This window comes from Helianthus annuus, chromosome 13 (assembly GCF_002127325.2).
Source record: "Helianthus annuus cultivar XRQ/B chromosome 13, HanXRQr2.0-SUNRISE, whole genome shotgun sequence".
Lineage (NCBI taxonomy): Eukaryota > Viridiplantae > Streptophyta > Magnoliopsida > Asterales > Asteraceae > Helianthus > Helianthus annuus.
Genome location: NC_035445.2, coordinates 146960371 through 146984521, shown reverse-complemented (window position 1 = coordinate 146984521; position 24151 = coordinate 146960371). Strand labels below are relative to the sequence as shown.

The following is a 24151-nucleotide window of genomic DNA, read 5'->3' as shown; positions in this document are numbered from 1 at the left end:
TTCGTGATCGTGGAGTTGTGCGATCGGGGTTGAATTCGTCTCCGTCTCCGTATCCTCTGTTTTTGTTCTTCATCCGGTTGTGCCCGGAATCGTATAATATCGATCGATTTTCATCGATTTCCCACCGTGGCTCTGATACCACTATGTTAGCGGAAGTCGTTATCATCATCGTTGGCGTGTTCCTGTTTGTGACTCTATACGTGTTTGTACAGAGAGTATACAACGAACTCTTGTAAATGGATATTTTATTGAATATCTTGGTACTCGGCAAAGATTGCCGGCAACCATCATTTATACATAATAGAAGACGGTTAAGTGGCAGTTAAGTATGGCGGGAACAACCGTCATTTGAAACGATGTTTAACCAACCTACATGTCTCTCCGCTTATATTGTAATACATACATATAATCCTAAGTTAATTAACATAATAATAATAATAATAATAATAATAATAATAATAATAATAATAATAATAATAATAATAATAATAATAATAAAGTTTAAAGAAAAATGCTCGGATAGTCCCTGTGGTTTGTCCATTTTTCACCTTTAGTCCCTAACTTTCTAAAATTACAGCTATAGTCCTTAACTTTTGCAATTTCGTTTCGAATAGTCCCTGGCATGGATGGAAGCTAGTTTATTCAGTTAAGTCCATGTAAAATGACTAAATTACCCTTACTATTAAAAACTAATTAACTAATAAATAAAAAAAACTAAAAAAAAAACATGTGGGGTGTGGGGCCACCTTAACCAACCCAATCTCTTCCACCACATATACATATACTGATATACACCTACAAGTCTACAACTCCTTCTTCAGGGTTCGGTTTTTCGGCAACCACTCCGGCGACCGGCGACTTTCAGCAACCTAGCAACCTGGAATCATTTAACATCTTGTTATAAAAATCCACTTTAATAACATAATCTGATGAAGGGTTTAGTTATAATCAAATTGGAGCAATATGAACTTTGAAATGGGTGGGGATTGGTATCGTTTAACTATACTAGCAGGGCCACCAACATTAATAAACTTCACAAACCCACCCCTGATTCACCCGTAACTTGATCTTCTCCGGCAACCTTCTGGCTCCTACGACAAATCCCGTTACCGAGACAAATCCAGCTACACTATTAAATCCAAAGCACTTGCAAACGCTTACTTTGATTACCTCAGTCGACGGATCCACCGGGGTTGGAGCTAGTAATCCTAATCGGAGCTCTGGTTTGCCACAGCCACTAGACCTCCAAACTAGCGTTGGTGACCCATCATCTTCCCAGGTCGTGTATGACGGAGCCCTAGCCGTCGTAGTGCCATCGACAACCGCCATCCGCTTCACTCTCTCTCTCTCTCTCTCTCTCTGCTCGCACATTCACCACTGTCAATGGGGTTTAGAAAATCGATGGGTTTGTGGAACTAAAACGATGCCGGTTGGAGTCGTCGGAATATGAAGTGTTTGCAGGTGTGGGTTGGGTGGAGGATGAGGCTTAGTGGGTGGTGGTGGACCGGTGGTGGTGGTGTGGAGAAGGACTGAAGGAGGACTATAGTCCCTGATCGTTGGTTAATTTGCAGCTGCACATGGTGGTGAAGAGTAGGTGTGGGTGGGGCCAACAAGGTTTCTTTAAATTAATTATTCCATATATAACTTTGCAAGATTTTTGTGCATTACCACTTGTACATCATGTTTTAGGTGTTTTTCAAAAAAAAAGTTGATTTTTTATTTTTAACCCAAAGGTTTTTTACTTTTTACAATTTTAACCCTACATAATTTGTTTTTTTAACTTCAACTCAAAACTTTTCATTATTTGCAATTTAACTTCACAACTTTTGTCACTTGTATTTTTCATCTTTCGCAAATTTTCGTTTTACATATAGTTCCAAATTTTTCGAGTTAATACGACGCAACGTGTACGTGTGGTTCAACGTTTTTACCTCTATTTTTCCATGTTTGACAGGTTCGTCGCAACACGCATATCGTAGGTCGAGTTAGTGTTGGTGGTCGATGACGGTTGTGTGACATTAGTATTATTTGACACTGTTTTACGCCCCACCGCAACGCGGGGTGTGTTTTGGGGGGTTTTTAAAGAAAAAAAATGGTTATGCATATAGTTATCGTAACGTTGCCTTTGGGGGTTTTCCAAAAAAATTGATTTTTTTTTTACTTTTCACTCAAAAGTATTTCATAAATTACGTTTAATTCCAAACTATTTGTTTTTTTTTTACTTTTACCCGAAACTTTTTATCTTTTGCAATCTATCCTCATAACTTTTTTTACTTTCAACTTTGGTCCTTTATAGTTTTCATTTTCCGCAAATTTTTTGCTTTATGCTTGGTTCTGAATTTTGTGACTTAACACATCGCAATGTGCGTCTTTGGTTTAACGTTTTTACGTTTCGTTCTAAATTTTGCGAGTTAACACGACGCAACGTGCGTGTGTGGGTGAACGTTTTTACATCGTCTATTTTTTCCCCGTTTGACAGGTTTAACATAACGTGCGGGTCCTAAATTGACTTAGTTATAACTAAAGAATCCCCGCCGCATTGCGGCGGGTCGCAATCCTAGTTTGTTATTATTTTTTTGGTGTTATTTAATTAATGTTGGGCCCTACTTCAATTTATATTTTAAGACTAAGGGCATGTTAGTAATTTCATACTCACTTAGCAACAAAAATTAACTCCCGTCCACACCAGGGACTATCCGATAACGAAATTGCAAAAGTTGAGGACTATAGCTGTAATTTTAGAAAGTTAGGGACTAAAGGTGAAAAAAGAGCAAACCACAGGGACTATCTGGGCATTTAACTCTTAAGTTTATTTACTAACATTATTCACTAAACTATTAGACATCAGACATAGATGAATCGGTACTCATCGACCTTCCGTAATCGAAGTTAATGCAATTCCTTAACAAAAATCCATAGCCAAAATGGGTATTTGGTACGAATTTTTCCGGAGCAAATACATGTTTGTGATGTAGTAGCATGTATGTGTATAGTGGCGGACCTGCCTTTGTTTTTGTTTTAGCGACATCAAAATTTTCCTATGCTAGTTTGTATGTCTATCAAGAGAGATTTTTTATTGGATCGGGTTGGAATTTTCACTGTTTCATCAAGTTCGAAATTATAATCTGATTAATCTCACTCTCTTGTGCAAAGTGGCACATCATTGTGGAGAGTTGAGATTGAAGTAATAAAGTTATTGAAAGTAACTTAGAGAAAACTTAATACACATTTTCTAAAAATTCATATCAAAGTTGTTGGATTATTAAATAATAGTATCTAGAAATGTCTGACTTGATTATTGGATTATCAAATAATAGTAATATATGATATCAATCAAACTATTAGTTATCAAATTATCAATCAAGCTAAAAAAGCCTAGCAAAAAAAAAAAAAAATAAGCCCAACCATGTGACCAAGGAAAAAGAGGGTTAACCCCAACAGCCATATTTCTTTCTTTATGTCTATCAAACAATAGGTTTTCTCGGGTTGCCATCAAATAACCTACTGACCAATCGTGTTTCGGTTACAGAATCTGATAAATCGGCCCAAATTGCCTTACCAATAGGATGCCCCAATGCGTTACAAAATTTCGATTTAGCCAACGATCCAACCAGAGGCATAATTGGAAGAAAAGATCTCTTGCAGTAAGGTTGGCTAGAGATTAGAGATTTTAATGCTATATAACAAAATCCTACGGGTCGTAAAAAAACGCCATTAGATTTTATTTTGTAGACGTTTTCTTTCTATTCGTAGATCTCATCTTAGGTCAATATCATTTTAAATGATATTGACCTAAGATGAAATCTAAGAATAGAAAGAAAACGTCTACAAAATAAAATCTAATGGCGTTTTTTTACAACGACCCGTAGGATTTTGTTATATAGCATTAATGTAATCGAAACACGATTGGTCAGTATGTTATTTGACGGTAACCTGAGAAAACCTAGAAAGGTGAAGAATAGATGATATTGACCTAAGAATAGAAAGAAAAATGATGTTTGGGTCTCCAAACCGAGAAAGGTGAAGAAGTTGGTGTATAACTTTTTTAGTAAAAAATTTAAGGAGGATTATTCGGTTAGGCCCGAGTTAGTCTGCCCATTTGATAAGAAATTGTCGGAAGAGGATGCCACTTATATGACTAAGGATTTCTCGAAGGAAGAAGTTAAACAGACGTATTTTGATTGTGGCAGTGATCGGGCCCCTGGTCCAGACGGGTTCAACATGAAGTTCTTTAAAAGGTGTTGGGATCGGTTCGAAGAGGATTTCGTTAATATTTTTAAGCAGTTTTTTGTGTCGGGGTTCTTTCTCGATGGGAGGCTCATCTTCTTTCATTACCCTAATCCCCAAAGTTAAAGACCTGGAGATTTAGGTGATTACCGTCCGATTAACCTAGTGGGTATTATTAATAAAGTTGTTTCCAAGGTGTTAGCTAATAGGCTCAAATCGGTCATCGGGTCGGTCATTTCTGAAACCCAATCGGCTTTCCTTAAATATAGGCTTATTTTGGACGGCCCCCTCATTCTTAATGAAGTCTTGGCATGGGCTAGGAAGAATGGCAAGGAGATATTCTTTTTTAAGATTGATTTCGCCAAGGCTTATGACAACGTCAATTGGAATTTCCTCTCGTCTATTATGGTTCAGCTTGGTTTTCCTCCGAAATGGTGTCTTAGGATTCATGGCATCCTCTCTTCGGCCCGTTCCTCGGTGCTCGTTAATGGGTCGCCTACCTTCGAGTTCCCGTGTCAGAAAGGTATGCGTCAGGGCGATCCGATTTTGCCGTTTCTCTTCTTATTAGTTATGGAGGCTTTTTCCAGTATGATTAAGAAAGCTTGTGGGGTAGGGGCGTATAGGGGTATCCAGCTTCCGAAAGAGGGGCCGATGCTTTCCCACCTCCTTTACGCGGGCGATTGTGTGTTTGTTGGTGAATGGGCTTGGAACAATATTAAAAAGGTGGCGTTGTTGTTAAGGTGTTTTTATATGTGTTCTGGTCTGAAAATCAACACGAATAAATCATGTCTTTTTTGTGTGGGAGTGGGTGTTTCGGAAGTTGAAGATATGGCTGCGGTGTTGAGTTGTTCGGTGGGTAATCTTCCTTTTTTTCATCTTGGTATTTTGGTGGGCGCCAAGATGAGTAGAGTTGCTAACTGGAACTTTATTTTCGACATTTTTGAAGCTCGTGTGGCGTTATGGAAATTGTTGTCTATTGGTGGTCGTGTGACTCTCATTAACTCGGTCCTCGAATGTCTGCCGAATTACTATTTTTCTTTATTTAAAGCCCTAGTTTCAGTCGTCAATAAACTGCAGGCGATGATAAAGAAATTTCTTTGGTGCGGTGGGAGCTCGGAGAAAAAGCTTCAGTGAGTTGTCTGGGACCGGGTCTCGGCTCCGTTGGATAAGGGAGGAATTGGGCTTACGGATCTGAAAGATATTAATATCGCTCTATTGAGTAAATGGATTTGGAGATATCGGAATGAAAGTAATGCTCTTTGGAAAAAGGTGGTGGATTCCATTCATTTTTCTAACAGGGTGTGGTCCTCGGTTCCGCTGAACAGTAATATTGGTGGGATTTGGAAAGGAACTGTCTCTGTGGTCTCAAAAACCAAAGTGGGAAGTGTATCTTTGTTTCAAAACTTTAAGGGGGTGGTAGGTAATGGGCTTGCGATAAGGTTCTGGCTTGATTCGTGGGTCTGTAATGTGCCGCTCAAGGAGAAGTTTCCGGCTTTATTTCGGCTTCAGTCCATGAAAAATTGTTACATTTCGGCCCGGTTTAATAATTCGCTGTAGGTTTTTTCCGGTAGCTGGGGGTGGTCCAGGAGTCCGGCCTCGGTTGAAGAGTGGGAGGAGTGGAACGAGTTTTCTGTTCTTCTGAACTCGGTGAAGCTCTCCGGTACCAACGATAGGTGGGAATGGATCGTCGGAAAGGATAATTCCTTTTCGGTCGGCGCGGTTAAAAGATATCTCAGTAGCAACATCGACTACAGTAATAATTATGTTTTAAAATGGTCGAAGTAGGTGCCGAAGAAGGTGAACATCTTGGTTTGGCGAGTTCAAAAGGGCCGGGTAGCAACGATGGATGCTCTTATAAAGCGCAACTGCTTTAATAGGGATGATAGGTGCGTGATGTGCAGCGAAGGTTTAGAGACGGCGGAACATCTTTTTTGCTCGTGTGCGGTGGCTTCGGAGGTATGGTATCTCATCAGTAGATGGTGCAAAATCAGTCCGATATTTGTGTTTTCGCTGAACGATCTGCTTGTTGTTCATGATTTCTCCGGTTTGGGTTCTAAAGCTAAGATCATCCTCAAAGGTATTAGGGTGGGTTGGTGGTGTATTTGGATTGCGAGGAACGAAAGAAGATTTTCTAATAAGCATAGATCTGCCGCTAGTATTGTTCAAGATATCAAGTCGCTAGGTTTTTTGTGGTATAGTAATAGATCGAAAGATAGAAATGTTTTGTGGGAAAATTGGATTTCTTTTACTGTGATGTAATCGGTTTTGTTTTTGTTCGTGGCTGTCCTCGTGTTTGATAGAAAAAAAATTTTACTAGTATTAGATAGAAATAACCATTGACTCGAGTTACTAGGTTTGGAGTACACACGTGATCAAGATTCTTTAGATTTCAATCACCCTAAAATCTCAAGGGTTTTGAAAGCTTGCTTATTATGAGTAGCAAGTTGCTCTTGATAATCTCTGGTAACTAAAGAAAAGTGGCAAGTAAGATTAGTAAGAGTTGCAACGCTTCACCCTAATGGTTCGAACCTAATATAAAGAAATTCATTGGTCCATTAAACAAGCGAATTAAGAACTTCATTTATCACAAAAAGTACATCCCCGATCATGACTGATTCTTTCTGACTAATCCGATTTTTGATTTCTTATAATCGCAAATACGTAATATGATAGTGAAACAATAAACAATTCAAAAAGCTATCTGGTAATTTGAAATACGAAACCAATACATAGACGACCTACATTAGTTTCATGTCGGCCATTTTTGACTTAAATAGTTAGTTACGTTGTTTACTACAAAATAAATTAGTGTATTTACCACAGTAAGGGTGAACGGGGCACAATGCGGGGAGTGGTTCGGTGACCACATCTATCGATCGGAAACACCGTCGCCATCCATGCGGGGACCCGAATCGGTGAGGGTAATCGGGGGGAGTCACCGCGTTGAAGGCACGAGATTCAAGAGAGGACCGTTGGGCAACGGTCAAATTTAAAAAAAAAAAATTCAATTTTTTAACAATATAAATATAACCAACTTAATCAAATTTTTTATCACACCCACCACTCTCAAACTCACAAATCTATCAAATACAACACAAAATGGATTCCAAGTTTCCGTTTTTTTCTCCCCTACCCGACTTTTCCGACGATGAAGATGCATCGTCAAGCGATGGTAGCTTAATTTTCTTCCAAAACCCCATCCAACAAGCGGAGCTACTAGACACAGCATCGTCTAGTAAAAAAAAATAGTCCGTCGAGATCGTGAGGGAGGCCATGAGACACTCATGGCCGATTATTTTGTTGAAAATCCAAAATTTAATGCCGATACTTTTCGTCAGAGATTTCGTATGTCCAAGTCTTTGTTCCTAAAAATTGTTAGTGACGTGGAAGCGTATGACGAGTGGTTTCAAGAGGGCTTAGACGAGAGAATGAAGAAAAGTTTCACGCCGTTGCAAAAGGTTACTTCGGCGATTAAACAACTTGCAACCGGTAACCCACCAGACGAAAACGACGAGTATTTAAATATGTCTGAAAGGACCTCTCATGAGTGCCTTGAATATTTCTGCGAGACGGTCTGTAAAATGTATGCCGGTGAATTCTTACATAGACCAACGAGCCACGACGTTGCGCTATTGTATCAGGCTCATGAGGAGAGGCATCACCTACCTGGTATGTTGGGTAGTCTGGATTGTACACACTTCGTCTGGAGAATGTGCCCCACAGAATTGCGTGGACAAAACGATCATCAATACCCGACGGTTATGTTAGAAGCGGTGGCGTCTCAAGATTTGTGGATTTGGCATGCTTTTTGTGGCCCGGCGGGTTCACAAAACGACATCAACGTGCTGCAACAATCTCCATTATTTCTTACTCAACGAAACGGAACGGCGTCAAATTGTCCATTTCAGGTGAACGACCACTTACTGATGGGATCTACCCTAGCTGGTCCGTGTTTGTGAAGTCTTTTACATATCCTCACATCCCGAATGAAAAAAAGTTCAAGAGGCAACACGAGGCCGCAAGAAAAGATGTGGAACGGGCGTTTGGTGTGTTAAAGGCGAAGTGGGGAATACTAAATCGTCCAATGCGTTCGAAAACGGTGAAAAAGATAAGGTCCATCGTGTATACGTGCCTTATTACATAACATGATTATAAAAGACGACGGAAGGGCGATAGCACCGGTACATATTCAAGATCCTCCAGTCGAACCCGTCTTCGATGATACAGCTTATAGCGAGCTCATTGACAAAGACACGCATTGGAGACTAAAACACGATCTCATTGAGCATCTCGGAAGTTTAGATCTACCTCACCTTGAAGTGAGTTCCGACGACGAGTAGTTTGTTTTTATATTTTTCTAGTTTGAATGTAATTTTTATTTTTCTAGTTTGAATGTAATTTTTATTTTTCTAGTTTGTTTTTTTTAATTTAATGAAATGTCTTTTATTTAATTTTTATTTTTATTAATATTTTTTTAATTTATAAACATGCATAATTTTACAACAAATAAAAAAAACCCAAGTCCCCTAAGAGGGGAGTGCCGCCATCAAATTGGGGTGTTAGGGGAGTTTAAGAGTGGAGTTGACGTGGCACTAGCTGATTGGTGGTGCGTAAGAGAGGGGACTCCCCTCTTAGGGGAGTGCCCCTGTCACCCTAAGAGCATTCTCATCCAATCCATCAAATTATACATACATTCCACTAAAAAACAAGTCATATATCAATATATTTTAACTAAAAACAAATACTTTTTCTCTCCCGTTTTCAATTAAATAATATTATCATTACATTTTTCTCTTTCCTTCACTCACAACCACTTTCAATATATATTAAAAAAATTATACTGGGTGAACAGTGTCCCCCCAAATATATAGATGAACAGTAACATTTTCTCTCTCCTTCACTCACAACCATTTTTTATACCCTTTATAATATAAAAACTACCCCGCACATATTTTGAAGGTTTAGATGAGAATGCTCTAAGTCATCAAATGATCTATTAGAACAAAAAAATGGTGAATATTTTCGACTTCGTATTCACCCTCTTATTATGTCAAGTACACTACAATCAAAAGTTGGAAAAGTGTCATTCTAAACAAAGTTGGAAAGAAGATGGGATCACATTAACAACAAGCCTATGTGATTGGCCATTGTTCTACTTATTGTCACCATTATTGTAGTTGAAATAATACCAAAACTAAATAACATTCCATCCATCCTATATAGTGTTTGTTCCATCATCGATCATGCGCTATAACCAACAGCTGCAGGATCCCATTGCCCCATGTTATACGAGCTACATGTTGCCTTGGCAGCTTCATCCATGGCGTCTTTGCTAACACCATTGTTGCACATGTTAGCAAATGTTCGGGTATGTTTCATGCCATACTGGGTCAATGATCCGCAATGTGTCTCAAACGTCCTAACCTTAATTAATCAATTAAAAAGTATACCATAATTCAAAATAACCTAAACGTTTGTAAAGTGAATGAGATGGATCATGCTTAAGTTTGTTTAGCATACCATGGATTTAAGACATTCCCAATCGTCCACTAGGGGCTTTCCTACACCCCTCATTAATACATGTTGGTCACCTAAAAGCTTGACATTTATAGTGTTGATGCTGCTATCCACATGTGTCCTGTGTGTAGTGATTTCCTTGATTTTGTTTAGTAATTCTTCCTTTTGTTGTGGTTCTCCGGTCGATGAATTGTACTATACAATATGAAGTTGGATCAACACGTTGCAATAGAGGGATCAATCAAAGAGATTGTATATAAGTCACAAAATTTGAAACAAAAATCTATGTCGCTAAAAGCGTGTTACGTGCCATATGTACGGATTTCATATAGAATTTTTTTGCTCAGTAGGTTTATGTATGTACATTTCATATAGAATTTTTTAGGTATATACGTTTTCGACCCCCAGTTTTATAAAAAAATTACTTATATAGAATTTTTAGGTTTGGTGACTTCCGACCCCAATGAAAATTTTCAAGCTTCGCCACTGTGTGTAAGCCTATATATGCATTTTTTGTTTATTGGGTTATTCATGAATGAAGAAATGAATTAGTAACCTGCTTTCCCTCTAATTTGCTTTCTCGCTTCTCTCTATAATTTCTTGGATCATTTGATCACTCGGATCGTAACAAAGCGGAAGCAAAAATCACTTGCAACCTAGTTTTCTTGTAATTTTGATCAAGTTACATACCGTATGCCACATAGAATAAAGGTCGACTTCTCTTTGATCGACAACACCCTTGGAGTTGAAAGATTGCAAAGGATTCGCAGTGGCATTCAGAGGACAAGAACCTTGGTAAACCGAAACAGTCTCGTTGCTTATACGTTGCGTACCATATTGCATGACATGAGATCCCTCAGAAGTGTTGTTGTTCAGAGTCCTCAATTTCACCTACAAACATTTTGTCAAATTTTGTGCAAGTAAAAACGTCATGATTAATATCAAAATCTTACTACATGCCTAAATGGTCATCGTGGTTATCAAAACCAAAAAATAAAAAATAAAATAACAAAATAATACCAACCTTCAAGTATTGTTCCTCCAATGTTTCGGTCGTCAGATCTTCCACATCACTAAGAAAAAAACGTCGCAAAAAGTATAGTTAATGACGATTAGTTGATATCAGATGCTAGGAATAAGAACCATGTTGCTAAATACCTATCTTCCATCCATGAGACACTGTATAAGTCACCTAAGCAAGTGTTGTACTCTTGCGGTGGTGGAGTGGTCGTGTTGGGACAATAAGTGCCCCAACTACTCTCGACTGCATTCGATGCAGTCGTCACATATATGTTAAGATCTTCGGATATAAGACCTTCGAAAATGCTTCCACTTTCACAAGCTTCCACGTATATAACCTAAGTTTCAACATCTTAGTGTGGACAAAATATCTTTTTTAATCATCTATAAATCAACAGAAAAAATGTATCTTACCATCTCACTATATGTACCCATTGCATGCTTTGTTTTCAAAACTTGGATGAAATCATTAGCGTAAATGTTAGGCATGTTTGGCATCCCTTAACAATGTAGTTATGTTATAAACAAATTATTGTTACTATGTTTAACAATAAAATCAACTTGAGGTAACGGAATACCAAGAATTCCAGGGCCTCCATGATCCGCATAATACACAAATATTGTATCAAAAGGGCTGCTCGCGACAACTTTTCCACTTCCGCCAGTCAGGGATGAGGCGTTGCCAAGAAGCACAGCATAGAAATTTGCCGCTGTCACATCTTTTCCAGTGTAATCCTAACACAACATATATATGAAGAGGTACAAATAACCCAAATAGCAGATTAATACTTGGATAACCGGTGGTATGAAATATGCGTGAAAAGTGACAATACATCTCATGGAAGTTTTAAATTCTGATCTTAATTTCTTAATTGATTGTTCGATATTAAAATCTCCTACAAAAGCAGAAATAATTCAACAATATATAAACCTTAAACTCATTCAACATAAAAATTGTGTGGTTGGCCGCGTTTCGCAAAATTGTCAAAATTTTTGGCAACTAATTTTGTCAGTAAATGTACCACACTTTTACAGCATATTTTGTGCCATAGATGTTTATCTTATATCATAACAATACATCATACCTTAGGCACACCAGCATAAACATCCAAACCATTGGGACTATTGATTATGACACCAGGCCTCGGATTCCATGTGTTATTGGCAATGTCATCATACATGAACACGATTATGTTCTCGTCTTTCAAACCACCTCTTTTCAATATTTGATACGCATGACAAACATCCGCCTGAAATCAGTAATATATGAGGCATGATTGATGTTTACTTAAATAGAGTTTAAACAGACAAAAAGTCAAAGAAATACGCACCTGATGGCGATAGTTGAAGTAATAGTTTGAACCGGCTACCAGAACAGCCCATTTCGTGCCATTGAAGCCTGGTAAATCGAAATTCGAAGAGAATAAACTCGGACGAGTGGCTTCGGAGAGTTGTACCGCTAGCAGGGTTAGTAGTAAGAAAAGGAATTGGAAGGCAGCCATAGGAAGAAAATTCATTGACTGACTTTGGTGATTTCACGTATATATACACATTGCTAGAGGAAACATTGTAAAGGTGTGTGTACTCCAACAAGAAATTCCTAGCTGCCTCCAGAGTTTGTTTTTAAAAGTTTATAAATATTTTCACTAATTTTACAAAGTGTATATATAAAAGTTACAAAATTTACAAAGCTGTACAAATATTATAAATTAAGATTTGCATTACAAATGTTGTACAAAACAAAAGAAAGCAACAAACACAACATTGTACCAAAGAAACAACGATGTGTATTAAAAAATTGTTCATTTGTTACGAGGATATCAATGTCCAAATTGGAATGAATGAACTAGATTCGAGCATCTCAGGATGCATGCAGCTTTCAATATAAAAAATAAAGTTATGCTATATATCATGTATCCTTATACTCATCAATATGTTGTACTTTAAAATTTATACCATATAAAATGAATTCTTATAACCTTCCATATACTTGTATATCAATTTAGAGTAAAATGTCATTTTCGTCCCTAACGTTTGACCACTTTGGCGACTTTCATCCAATGGTTTGTTTTTTCACATCTAGGTGCTCGTGGTTTCAAAATCTTGTTGTATTCATCCACTTCACTAACCCCATCCAAAATCTATGTTCAGTTTTTGTTAAAAGACCAAAATACCCTTTATTAAAATATATATTTAATAAATAAGAAAAAAAATAAATACTAAAAATTTTAAATAAACCCCATCCCACCCCACACAAACCACCCCCCCCCCCCCACATACACACACCCACCACCACCACCATCATCTCCGGACACCTAGGGTTCCGGAAGTTCTTCTGCCATTCTAGCTAACTGTCTCTCTCTAACACCCACCCCTAGGGTTCCAGTGGGTCTCCAAACATTCCGGTTATCCCCGTCAATGGTTTAACCGCATTAGGGGTAGTGGTGGTTTGTAAGAATCTCTGGTGGTTCAAGTCGATGATGATGGTTGATGGATGTTGCGGGTCAAGGGGATGATGGCTAACAGATAGAAACCTCGCTTTTTCGGCAAATGCTAAGGTTTAGGCCAACAACAAAGGTGGATATATCGGTGTTATTGGTGGCGTCTGTACTTGATTCTCTGACGAGGCTAGAGTTTAGATGGTGTTAGAAAAGTTACCGACGATTTGGTGTGATTCCATTGGTTTGAGTTGAAGGTGTAGTGATGGTGCTGGGGTTTGGTTTATGATGGTGGTGAGGTTGGTTGATGATGATGATGATGATGATGATGGTGATCGTGGTGGTGGTGCTGGTGGTGGTGGTGGGGTTGGTTGATAATGGTGGTGGTGGGGTTTGCTTGGTGGTGGTGGTGGACTGGTACGGTTTAATTAATGATGTTGGTGGTGGTGTTTGGTTGATAAGAGAGAGAAGATTATTTTTTTATTTAGTTTGTGGTGTAATATTATATTATATTATAAATGGGACTTTAGGCCTATACAGGACCTATACTACACATATATTGTAACAACCCGCACTTTCGCGCTCATTACTCTCGTTACGCCTAGCACCCGAGATTCGGATCATAATGTGAACTATATCGCTACTACATCGCATATTTTCACACTACATCGCTTATTTTAGCACGCCATATCGCACTTCACAACGCTTACGCTTATAACGCTTACGCTTATAACGCTTACACTTATAACACTTACGCTTATAACGCTTACGCTTACACTACTACATCACGTGAGTATCTTAACTACTCGCTCGCTCTCGCGCAAACTCAAAACGCGGTTACTTCTATATATATGTATTATATTATATTATTGGTTACATATTATTATCTATGTGTTAAAACTCGCTTAAACGCTCACTCACACAACTCGATTTATCGCTCTAATACGCAATGTAACCCAATACTTAATACCTCGCCAAAATACTTAAAGTACTTGAACTAAATAACGTAGCAAAATGCACCAAACAAGCATCCTATATGCGAAGCGGAAACCTTTTACACCAAACTGGTAGCCTCGTACAAAGACACCCGACTTCGTACGAAGGCAAGGCCTTCGCACAAGACCACCAGCCTTCGCCTATAAATACCTAAGCCCTTCTCCATTTCACTCACTGCTACCGTTTCACTCCAAAACGCTGTCGAATTGTTGTCCAACTGTTTTCAAGTAAGATCTATAATTTTTCACACGTTTCACAGTGATTTGCACTACGATTTTACGCAAGTTTATCTTCGATTTCATCAAAACTCTTCCATTTTCATCAAAACTTCATTTTTTCACCTAAACTCCTTTATTTTCATGAAACCCCTCATTTTTTTATGAAAACCTTCATCTTTTTCATCAAATCTTCTTATTTTACTACGGATCTACACTTAACCGAGGGTATTGGGCCTAGCTTCGGCTTCTCAAGTTAGAAATCTACAGATTTCACACTCACCAGGTGTTAGGTGTTAGATCTAGGTAAAAACCCTTTAACCCTTTAAACTCGATTTCACACTAAAACAGACCTAAAACGACATGTATTTCGTTCACTGGATAATGGAACGAGGTGGTGTCGAAACCGTCTTGGATAGGACTCGAAAACACATCTAACTCATACGAAAACAAAGCTCCGAACGCCAAGAATAGCCACGAATGCGAGCTGGATTGTTCTGTGCGAAGCCCAGCTTCGTACGAAGACACTACCTTCGTACGAAGGCACATCGCTTCGTACGAAGGCACTAGTTTCGCACAACCCAGTCAATTTCTCACCTGTGACTTGAACAAAGACCTCTCCGACCTAAGTTTAATCAGTAGCTTAAGGTTGGAGGGATGAACACTCGATTCCTCAAAGCATGATGCGAAGAACACTCGATTTTGAACACGGAACAAGCCAACTGTATGAAGCCACCACCTTCGTACGAAGGCACGCCTTCGTACGAAGGTACCACCTTCGTACAAGGAACCTGCTCACCACTCGACACACAGATTCTACCGTTTCAGCACTTTGGAGGACTTACGCACTTCTGTTCCCGCACGCAGGCTAATCCGTCGCTCTCTCTGCTCCATTCCAGACCTTGTTTACTTGCTTAGCACGCACTGTGAGTATACTCAAACCCCTTTTTTGCTTTGCGCACTTTTGGGTGTTACATACGTTCTCTATCAAAATCACAACACTTAAACGCTTTACAAACGCTAACCTCACTTGCATGTTATACGTGATTAGTTGAATATTTGTTGCTATGTTACACAGTGATGACTCGCCCGACCGCCCTTAGCAACGATAGTACTATAGTTTGGACTCATCGCCTGTTTAACCAGGGGTTGTTAAGGATCACATACTTTACTTCACTTGTTTGCTTCGGTGAACATGTGTTGCGCATACTCTAGTCACAGTCATGTGGTTAGGTTGTATTATTCTTGATAGCTTACTTGATTCTCTCGTTACGTGTTACATGCCGGTTTTGCGTAAATGCTTTTTATACTATATTTATGCTAAACTTGTGTACTCACCTTTACATTATTGTATTGACTTTGTTTTAACGTATGTGACAGGTTGATGATCATCGTATGCTACAAATGGATTAGGAAGTCTAGAAACTCACAATAAAATCTAGGTTGTCGGATTTTGCTTTGTTTGAGAGACTTGTTATCCGTTATGACTATTTGTTGAAAAATTTGTTTATTAGTATGGGATAATGAACCTTTTAAATATTGTCATTAAATAGTTGTTATGGATTCTCTTAAACAATCTGATTCGGCTAGTGCCGCGCCCCGATAATTCCGCCATCGGTTGGGGTGTGACAGATTGGTATCAGAGCCATAACTATAGGGAATTAGGTCCAGTTATACAAAAACAGACCTAGTCTATAGTCTAAGTACCAAACAGACCCTCTCGTACGAACCCACCTATTGTGGCTTCATACGAACCTATGTGCTATATACTTGTGCGAACACACCTAATGTGGCTTCGTATGAAGGGAACCTTTCCTAAGGTTAAATAATATCTTGCATTTCCTAAGGCTAACACAATACACACGTTTGAAAGCACTCGTATAACACCAACGAGTGTTTGTGTCAAGATTAGGTGTGAAAACCAAGAACTCTCGATAAGATCACTCATCCCGCATTTACTCTAAGCATGAGAATCTTTCGTTGAGTTAGGAGTGACATCCATATCTCGACGAAAATCTCAATCCCTCTATCTGATAGCACTAGCGAATTTATTTGGTACAGGCTAGAAAATAAACAGAGTGACGTTGTTAAGTTAGGGGTGAAACCCGCATCTTAATAACCCATTCTACTCTTTAAACTAATTTTCAAAAGATCACACCAAAGTCTCGACTATTCCAATGACCCGAGTCACGTAGTAACTGGAAGGATGAATGTCGGTAGCCGTATCACGATGAGAGCATAGTCTATAAGGCCAAAGCGTGTGCCCGAACTTGTTGGGAATGGTTGAAGCACTTTGGATAGTCGACCTCTAACACCCAAGGCACTCTATTTATCTATTTTAAACCAGCAATCGCCGATTTTACACGTCATCGAAATTTATTGTGTTTATGTGTTTTCAATTGAAAATTTTACGCTTTATCAATTTCTCTATTTACCGCTTTTCGCTCCCCGCTTTTATATGCACAACTCGCACAGCCATCGCAATCTAAAATAAGAGCTGATTATCCGCAACAAAACTAAAGTCTAACAACTCTCTCTTCAACACATCCTCGCTCTATGTATATAAGCACATGTAACCATATACTACATAAATACACACATATATTTATGTGAATACGTGAGAACCTAGGAATTTTGTGCCTCCTATGTGTCTCCTATGTGAATATGTATTACTATATCAACTATGGCAAGTTTTAACGCGCTAAATCGCATCGCAATTTCAAAAATCATTATGATCGAATCTCACTCCAAATCTCTTTGTCTAGATGTCTTCGAACGCTTCCAACTCGCGACGTCAAGCCAGAAGAAACGCCGATAAGAGAAACGCCTCGCTCATGGCCAAGGAAACGGCCAAGGTTATTCCTCAAATCATCTCGTAGATTTAATCCCTCAACAATTCTCAGACATCGGAAGACTCTAAGACCGATGCACCAAAGTCTACTTTCTCCTACAAGTAGTTCAAAGCTTGTGGCCCGATGATCTTCACGGGCGATGAAGGAGTATCTCAGATGTTTCAATGGTTTGATGCTATCGAGGTTACCCTCCGTCAGAGTGGGTGCCCCGAGCATTTCCATACTACATGCGCTACAGGAGTATTTCAATCAAGAGCCCTCGACTGGTGGACAGCCGAGCGTAACAAACGTGGGAACGATGCAGCCTATGCGTTCTCCTGGGATGAGCTAAAGGAGCTCATGAAGGAAGAGTATCGCCCTCCCCATGAAGTCTAGAAGCTAGAGAACGAATTCTGGGATATCAAGTAAGTCGAAGGTGACAACGCCGGCCTCACAGCATGGTTCAAACAGCCTAGCATTATTTGCCCAAGCCAAGTCGACACTCCCGAAAAGGTCATCAAGAAGTACATACGAGCCTTGCCTGAGTGTGTGGGCGATTTTGGAAAAGCTGCAAGACCGGCTACTATCGAAGAAGCCTATCGCTTGGCTGCAGAAGTCAACGACAAGCAGATCTTGGTTGGATTCTTCTCCAAGGATTCCACCAATGAGGCTAACCAAGCCACCGATGAATCATCCGACGACGCCGCACTGCCGCAAGACACCGCCAAGCCTAGCCGTAAGAGAAAGAGCTCGAGCCTAAATTGCTCAGCAACTGCACCGCTTAAACCCGAACCTCTCCGAGCAATTCTGCTTTACCCAAGGCGTAACTACGCTGGAACTCTTCCCTGTGTCAGAGATGTACTTATCACCACCAGGCTGGAGCCAACAGTCGCTATTGCACAAATTGCAACTATTGTAGTCACTACACCAGCCACTTTCGCACAGGGCCATGACATCAAGGCACACTAGCACTTCCAGTACCGCCGATGCAACCTGCAGCCCCAGCAGCCGACGCGCCAGTGGCACCAGCAGCTGCAGCACCAGTAGCAGAAGCTCCAACCGCAACCACAGCCCAAGCAAGAGTTTTCAACATCAACACCAATCAGGCACAGAACGACGCTGTTAATGGTACTGATGTGTGTAAAATGCAACATATAAAACACATCAATTAAGGCATAAAACTAACCCTTTTTAAGTACTAATGTTGGAAAAAGAGTGTTTTTGTCTTCCTTTTGTATTTTCAGGATGAAATAAGCTCAAAATCACAAAAGAAGCAAAAAGACTACTAAATCTACCATAAATACAAGAAAAGGAACAAAAGTGAACTGCCCGGACCCTCAACGGCACCTCCCAAGACAAAGAGAAGAGAAACAGAGCCTGAACACGCCCCGTGTCCAGCGAACACGGGGGCGTGCCCAGGAAGCAGCAGAAAAGACAAACCAGTAGAAGCTTCCATTGCTCACCACGGGGCCGTGCCCAGCGGACACGGGGGCGTGTTGAAAGTACAGCAGGCGCATTAATTGTAATTCGCAATTACAATTAATGAAGAGAGAGAATGTCAGACGGGCACGGGGCCGTGTTCAGCGAACACGGGGCCGTGTCCAGCGTTCTGTTCAGCCTATAAATAGAGGAGCTTGGTTTCATTCTCTCTCATCCCTTGGCACACCACCTCTCTCACACTTCATCCACCACCCACCACCACCATAACACCATCATCCACCACCATCATCCATTGTCCATCATAGAGTGTGTGAGTCGTCTCGGGATCCAAGATTGATCGTAAGAGTTCTTGACAATCAAGGCCATGTTTGCCTAAGTCTCTTACATCACTTGGTGAAGACAAGTGTTTAGTATAATACTTTTTATTTTTAATCTTTTGCACTTTTTATTTGGTTTTGTATTAATGACTTTAATAACTAGTTACTTATGTTGAAGGTGATCTTTCCTTATCGTTTGTCCGTGGTGTCTTGGCATTATTTTACTGTCTATATAAAATAAAAGATTTTCACCATTCATATCTCCACGGTCTATATGGAGGTATGTTGGCTACCTGGTCGGGGGTTAAGGGAACGGTTTGGTAAAGGTCTTGCCCTTGTTCAGCGTTTAGAGGTCCTGCTTGGGACCTGGGTCAAATTTAGTAGGATCTCCTTCAATGCCCATAGGTATTGGATGGCGGGGATCCAAACTCTTTGACCCCCTCATAAGCTAACTACTATTAATACTATAACCCGGCTATTTAGGACTGTATCCCTGCTGACTCAGACTACTTAGCCGAGGGTAACGTCACCGCCAAAAGCGGGGCCTACCATAATTTGCATTAATAACTTAATTCATTATCTTTCAATAATCCAACCCTTTAGGATTGTATCCTTGCTGACTCAAACTACTGGGTTGAGGGTAACGTCACCTCCGAAAAAGGGGCCTACTACAATAACTAAGATAATCTCTTAAACAAGTGCAAAAGTGCGAAAATAATCAAAGGTTATACTAATACACTTGTCGGATCCAAGTGATTCATCTTGTCTATCTGTTTTTTTTTATTTTATTTTTCAGCATTTAGTTAGTTTTTATTTTTCTTAGTTTAAAACATTTTTCTAACTTTTTGATTTGATTAGACGTTGAGGATAAACCGGTATTAAAAGCTCTTGTGTCCTTGGACGACCTCGGTATCTTACCAACACTATACTACGTCCACGATGGGTGCACTTGCCCATATGTGTGTTTAGTGTTAGTAAATATCGTGTTTTATAAATTTAAAACTTGGCTAAAAGTGTAAAAAGGGCTTAAAAATACATCAAAAATATATACACACTAACACGCATCAAGTTTTTGGCGCCGTTGCCGGGGACACAAGGATTTTAAGAAAGCTTAAAATCGACGGCCTAATCAGTTTTTCAAAACATTTTTAAAACGCGCGCATTTTTCTGCATTTTAGTTTAGTTTTTGCATTTACAGTAGCCTGAACACGGGGACGTGCTCGCTGAACACGCCCCCGTGCTGCATATTTTAGAGTAGATACCCAGATACAGAGTCTGAACACGGGGCCGTGCTCGCTGAACACGCCCCCGTGCTCAAAGTGACCAGTAAATTTAATTAAAACGCCCAGATACAGTCCCTAAACACGGGGCCGTGTTCACCCAACACGGGGCCGTGTTCAGCTTCTGTTTCCGTCTTATTTTTGTTTTCTGGTCCCGAGACTCAGTTGTAGTCTGTTGAGTGATTCCTATGGATCAATACTCAAGAGGTTACAACTACACCTATGATGAGGATGATTATAGGGGTAATTATTGCACTAATTGTCGTAATGCACACTCGGTTCAATATAATACTTCATATCAACCATCCAATTCATACAACCATTATGAGGAGTCCAGGTACGAGCCATCAACTTCATACACATCCTATGAAGACCAAAGGTATGAACCTCCTTCCTCATACTCGTATTTTGATGAACCAAGGTATGAGCCTTCATACTCATACTTTGAAGATTCAACATATGAGCCACCACCTTCATACTCTTATTATGAGGAACCATGGCGTGAACAACCCACCTCATATGAGTACTATGAAGAGCAAAGTTTCGACCCTTATCCATCATATACTTACAATGAAGAACAATGGTGTGAACCATCTACTTCATATGAGTACTATGAAGAACCAAGGATCGAACAACCGGATTCAAGCTTTGAGGATCCAAATTCTTTCAATCTCGCCGAAGTGACCAATAGGATATTAGAACACATTAAAACTATCGAACGTTGCATAAGAGAATCTCGCGCAAGGGAAGAGGAATCCCGCGCGAGAGAAGAGTTAAAAAGTAATAATAACGTAGAGGTAGTTGAAAATGTAAAAATGGAAGAACAAGAAAGTGAAAAACAGACACATGAGTTAAACAACGAAAATGGTGAGTCCGATAATGTAAAAATTCAAGAAGAGTCTAATTTAGAGGAAATTATTCTCTTGTCACCTACTTTCGAAAACCATTGTTTAATAACCCCTCATGCTAAGTTTTTAAAAGAGTTAAACACTAGTGCTAAAATCAAAGAAATGGTAAGTGTTAAGTTAACTAATGATCAAACCTCGCTAATAAAAGAAGATCCTTTTGAAATTAACATCACACCGGTTCCATGTTTCTTTCAAAATTCGTTTATTAGTAATGTCACTATTGATAAAGATCTCTGTGTTAACATAATGCCCAACTACATTTTTGAAAAATTAAGTATTAGTGATTTTACTCCACTTCAAATACCCATTTTTCTATCCGACCGAAAAGTAATGAAATCAATCGGTGTAGTCGAAGATATTTTGGTTCAAACAAATCAAATGGTAATCCCAACCGACTTCATCATCTTAGATGATGCCCCCCTAGTCTTGGGAAAACCTTTTGTACAAACTCACAAAGCTTTGAAAAACCGGAAATTCAACAACCTAACTCTTCAATTAGGGGCATTCAAAAGGAGCATAGATCTTGAGCGCTCAATGAAATATCCTTTTGGCAACAATGACCCCCTAATTGAAGACGAAGCTGAACCACCTGATACAAACCACGAGGAAGACCACTTTGTCGACGAAGAGGTAGCCATAGAACAAACTTTTAAAGTTCTTGATCTAGATGAGCCACAAAATAAGGTGTCTCCTAAAGACCCACCCATCGAGCTCAAAGAACTCCCTAAAGGTTTGGAATATGCTTTTCTAGGCAAAGATGGTAGTTTACCTGTAATTATTTCGTCTGAATTAACTAGCATAGAAAAAGAAAAATTAGTTAACCTACTTAAAAAACACAAAAATGTGATCGCTTGGAAGCTTGTAGATATTAAGGGAATAAGTCCTTCCATGTGCACGCACAAAATTTTAATGAATGATGACTACAAAACGGTGATTCAACCACAACGAAGAGTGAACCCCAATGTTCAAGAAGTGGTTAAAAATGAAGTCATCAAACTGCTTGACGCCGGACTAATCTACCCTATCTCCGATAGCCCGTGGGTAAGTCCTGTCCAAGTAGTCCCAAAGAAAGGAGGTATGACGGTAATAACTAACGAGAAAAATGAATTAATACCCACAAGAACCGTCACAGGATGGAGAGTCTGTATAGACTATAGGAGATTAAATGAAGCAACAAGGAAAGACCACTTTCCTTTACCCTTCATTGATCAAATGTTAGAAAGATTATCCGGTCATAAATTTTATTGTTTCTTAGATGGTTTTTCAGGTTACTTTCAAATACCGATAGCACCAGAAGACCAAGAGAAAACAACTTTCACGTGCCCCTACGGAACTTTTGCATATCGACGCATGCCATTCGGTCTATGTAATGCGCCTGCAACATTCCAACGTTGTATGGTCGCCATTTTCCATGATATGATTGAAAAAACCATGGAAGTCTTCATGGATGACTTTTCCATCTTTGGAGACTCATATGATCAATGCCTCGATAATCTTGAACGAATGCTATCCCGATGTGAGGAAACTAACCTCGCCCTTAATTGGGAAAAATGCCATTTCATGGTAACAGAGGGAATAGTACTCGGACATAAAATCTCAAGCGAAGGAATGGAAGTTGATCGAGCAAAAATCGAGACCATATCTCGATTACCTCCTCCATCCTCCGTGCGAGCAATCAGAAGTTTCCTAGGGCATGCCGGATTCTATAGAAGGTTTATCAAAGACTTTTCGAAAATTTCAAGACCTCTAACAAAATTGCTTGAAAAAGATGCACCCTTCATCTTTGACAAAGAATGCAATCAAGCATTTCTGACCCTCAAGGAAATGCTAGTCAATGCACCTATCATGATAGCGCCAGATTGGAAATTTCCTTTCGAAATCATGTGCGATGCAAGCGACTTTGCTGTTGGAGCAGTCTTGGGACAAAGAAAAGAAAAACATTTCCACCCAATTTATTATGCTAGTAAAACTCTAAATGATGCACAAGAAAATTATACAACTACAGAAAAAGAGCTACTAGCGGTGGTGTTTGCTTTTGATAAATTTCGTTCTTATCTTGTTCTTTCTAAAACAATAGTTTATACAGACCATGCAGCCATCAGGTACCTCTTCAAGAAGCAAGACGCAAAACCCCGTTTGATAAGGTGGATTCTACTCCTCCAGGAATTCGACATCGAAATCAAGGACAAAAGAGGAGCAGAAAACACTGCTGCAGATCACCTCTCACGCTTAGAAGACCCAGCTTTGGAGACAACCAGGGACGAGCAAATCAACGAAAAATTTCCCACGGAGTCCCTGGAAATGATGGAAAGCAGACAAGAACCATGGTATGCCGACTACGCTAATTTCTTAGCCAGCGGTATAGTCACCAAAGGATGGCCACATCATCAAAGAAAGAAATTCTTTGCTGATGTAAAGCATTACTTTTGGGAAGACCCCTATCTTTTCAAAATGTGTGCTGATCAACTCATCCGAAGGTGTGTCCATGGTAATGAAGCACGAAGAATACTCCGTCATTGTCATGAAGGTCCATACGGAGGACATCATGGTGCCTCAAGTACCGCGAGAAAGGTATTTGATTCTGGATTTTACTGGCCAACCATTTACAAGGATGCACAAAACCTCGTAAAGACATGTGATGCCTGCCAAAGATCAGGTAATATTTCTTCCAAAAATGAAATGCCTCAAAATGGCATTCTCGTTTGTGAAATCTTTGATGTGTGGGGACTCGATTTCATGGGACCTTTCCCACCTTCAAAAGGAAACAAATATATACTTGTGGCGGTCGATTACTTGTCTAAATGGGCAGAGGCCGAAGCTCTTCCAACAAATGATGGAAGAGTAGTGGTAAAATTCCTAAAAAAATTGTTCTCACGTTTCGGCACACCAAAGGCATTAATAAGTGATAGAGGTACCCATTTTTGTAATCATCAACTCGAAAAAATCTTAACAAGATATGGGG

At 39.6% G+C, this 24151-nt stretch overlaps 1 protein-coding gene and 1 long non-coding RNA gene across 2 annotated transcripts; both read right to left on the bottom strand.

Annotated features, from left to right (window-relative positions):
- Positions 1-623: 623 nt before the first annotated feature.
- LOC110903350 lies at positions 624-1563 on the bottom strand. The gene is made up of 2 exons (XR_002571859.2): positions 1171-1563; positions 624-877 (listed from the first exon to the last, which is right to left on the bottom strand). It is a non-coding gene; the product is annotated as an uncharacterized LOC110903350 (long non-coding RNA).
- A 7660-nt stretch (positions 1564-9223) lies between these two features.
- On the bottom strand, positions 9224-12281 carry LOC110901906 (vacuolar-processing enzyme beta-isozyme). The gene is made up of 9 exons (XM_022148665.2): positions 12096-12281; positions 11850-12014; positions 11343-11499; positions 11179-11264; positions 10903-11102; positions 10769-10817; positions 10435-10635; positions 9748-9939; positions 9224-9651 (listed from the first exon to the last, which is right to left on the bottom strand). Exons 1-9 carry the CDS (start codon positions 12279-12281, stop codon positions 9469-9471), a joined length of 1419 nt encoding a protein of 472 aa, XP_022004357.1. The 3' UTR covers positions 9224-9468.
- Positions 12282-24151: the final 11870 nt, after the last annotated feature.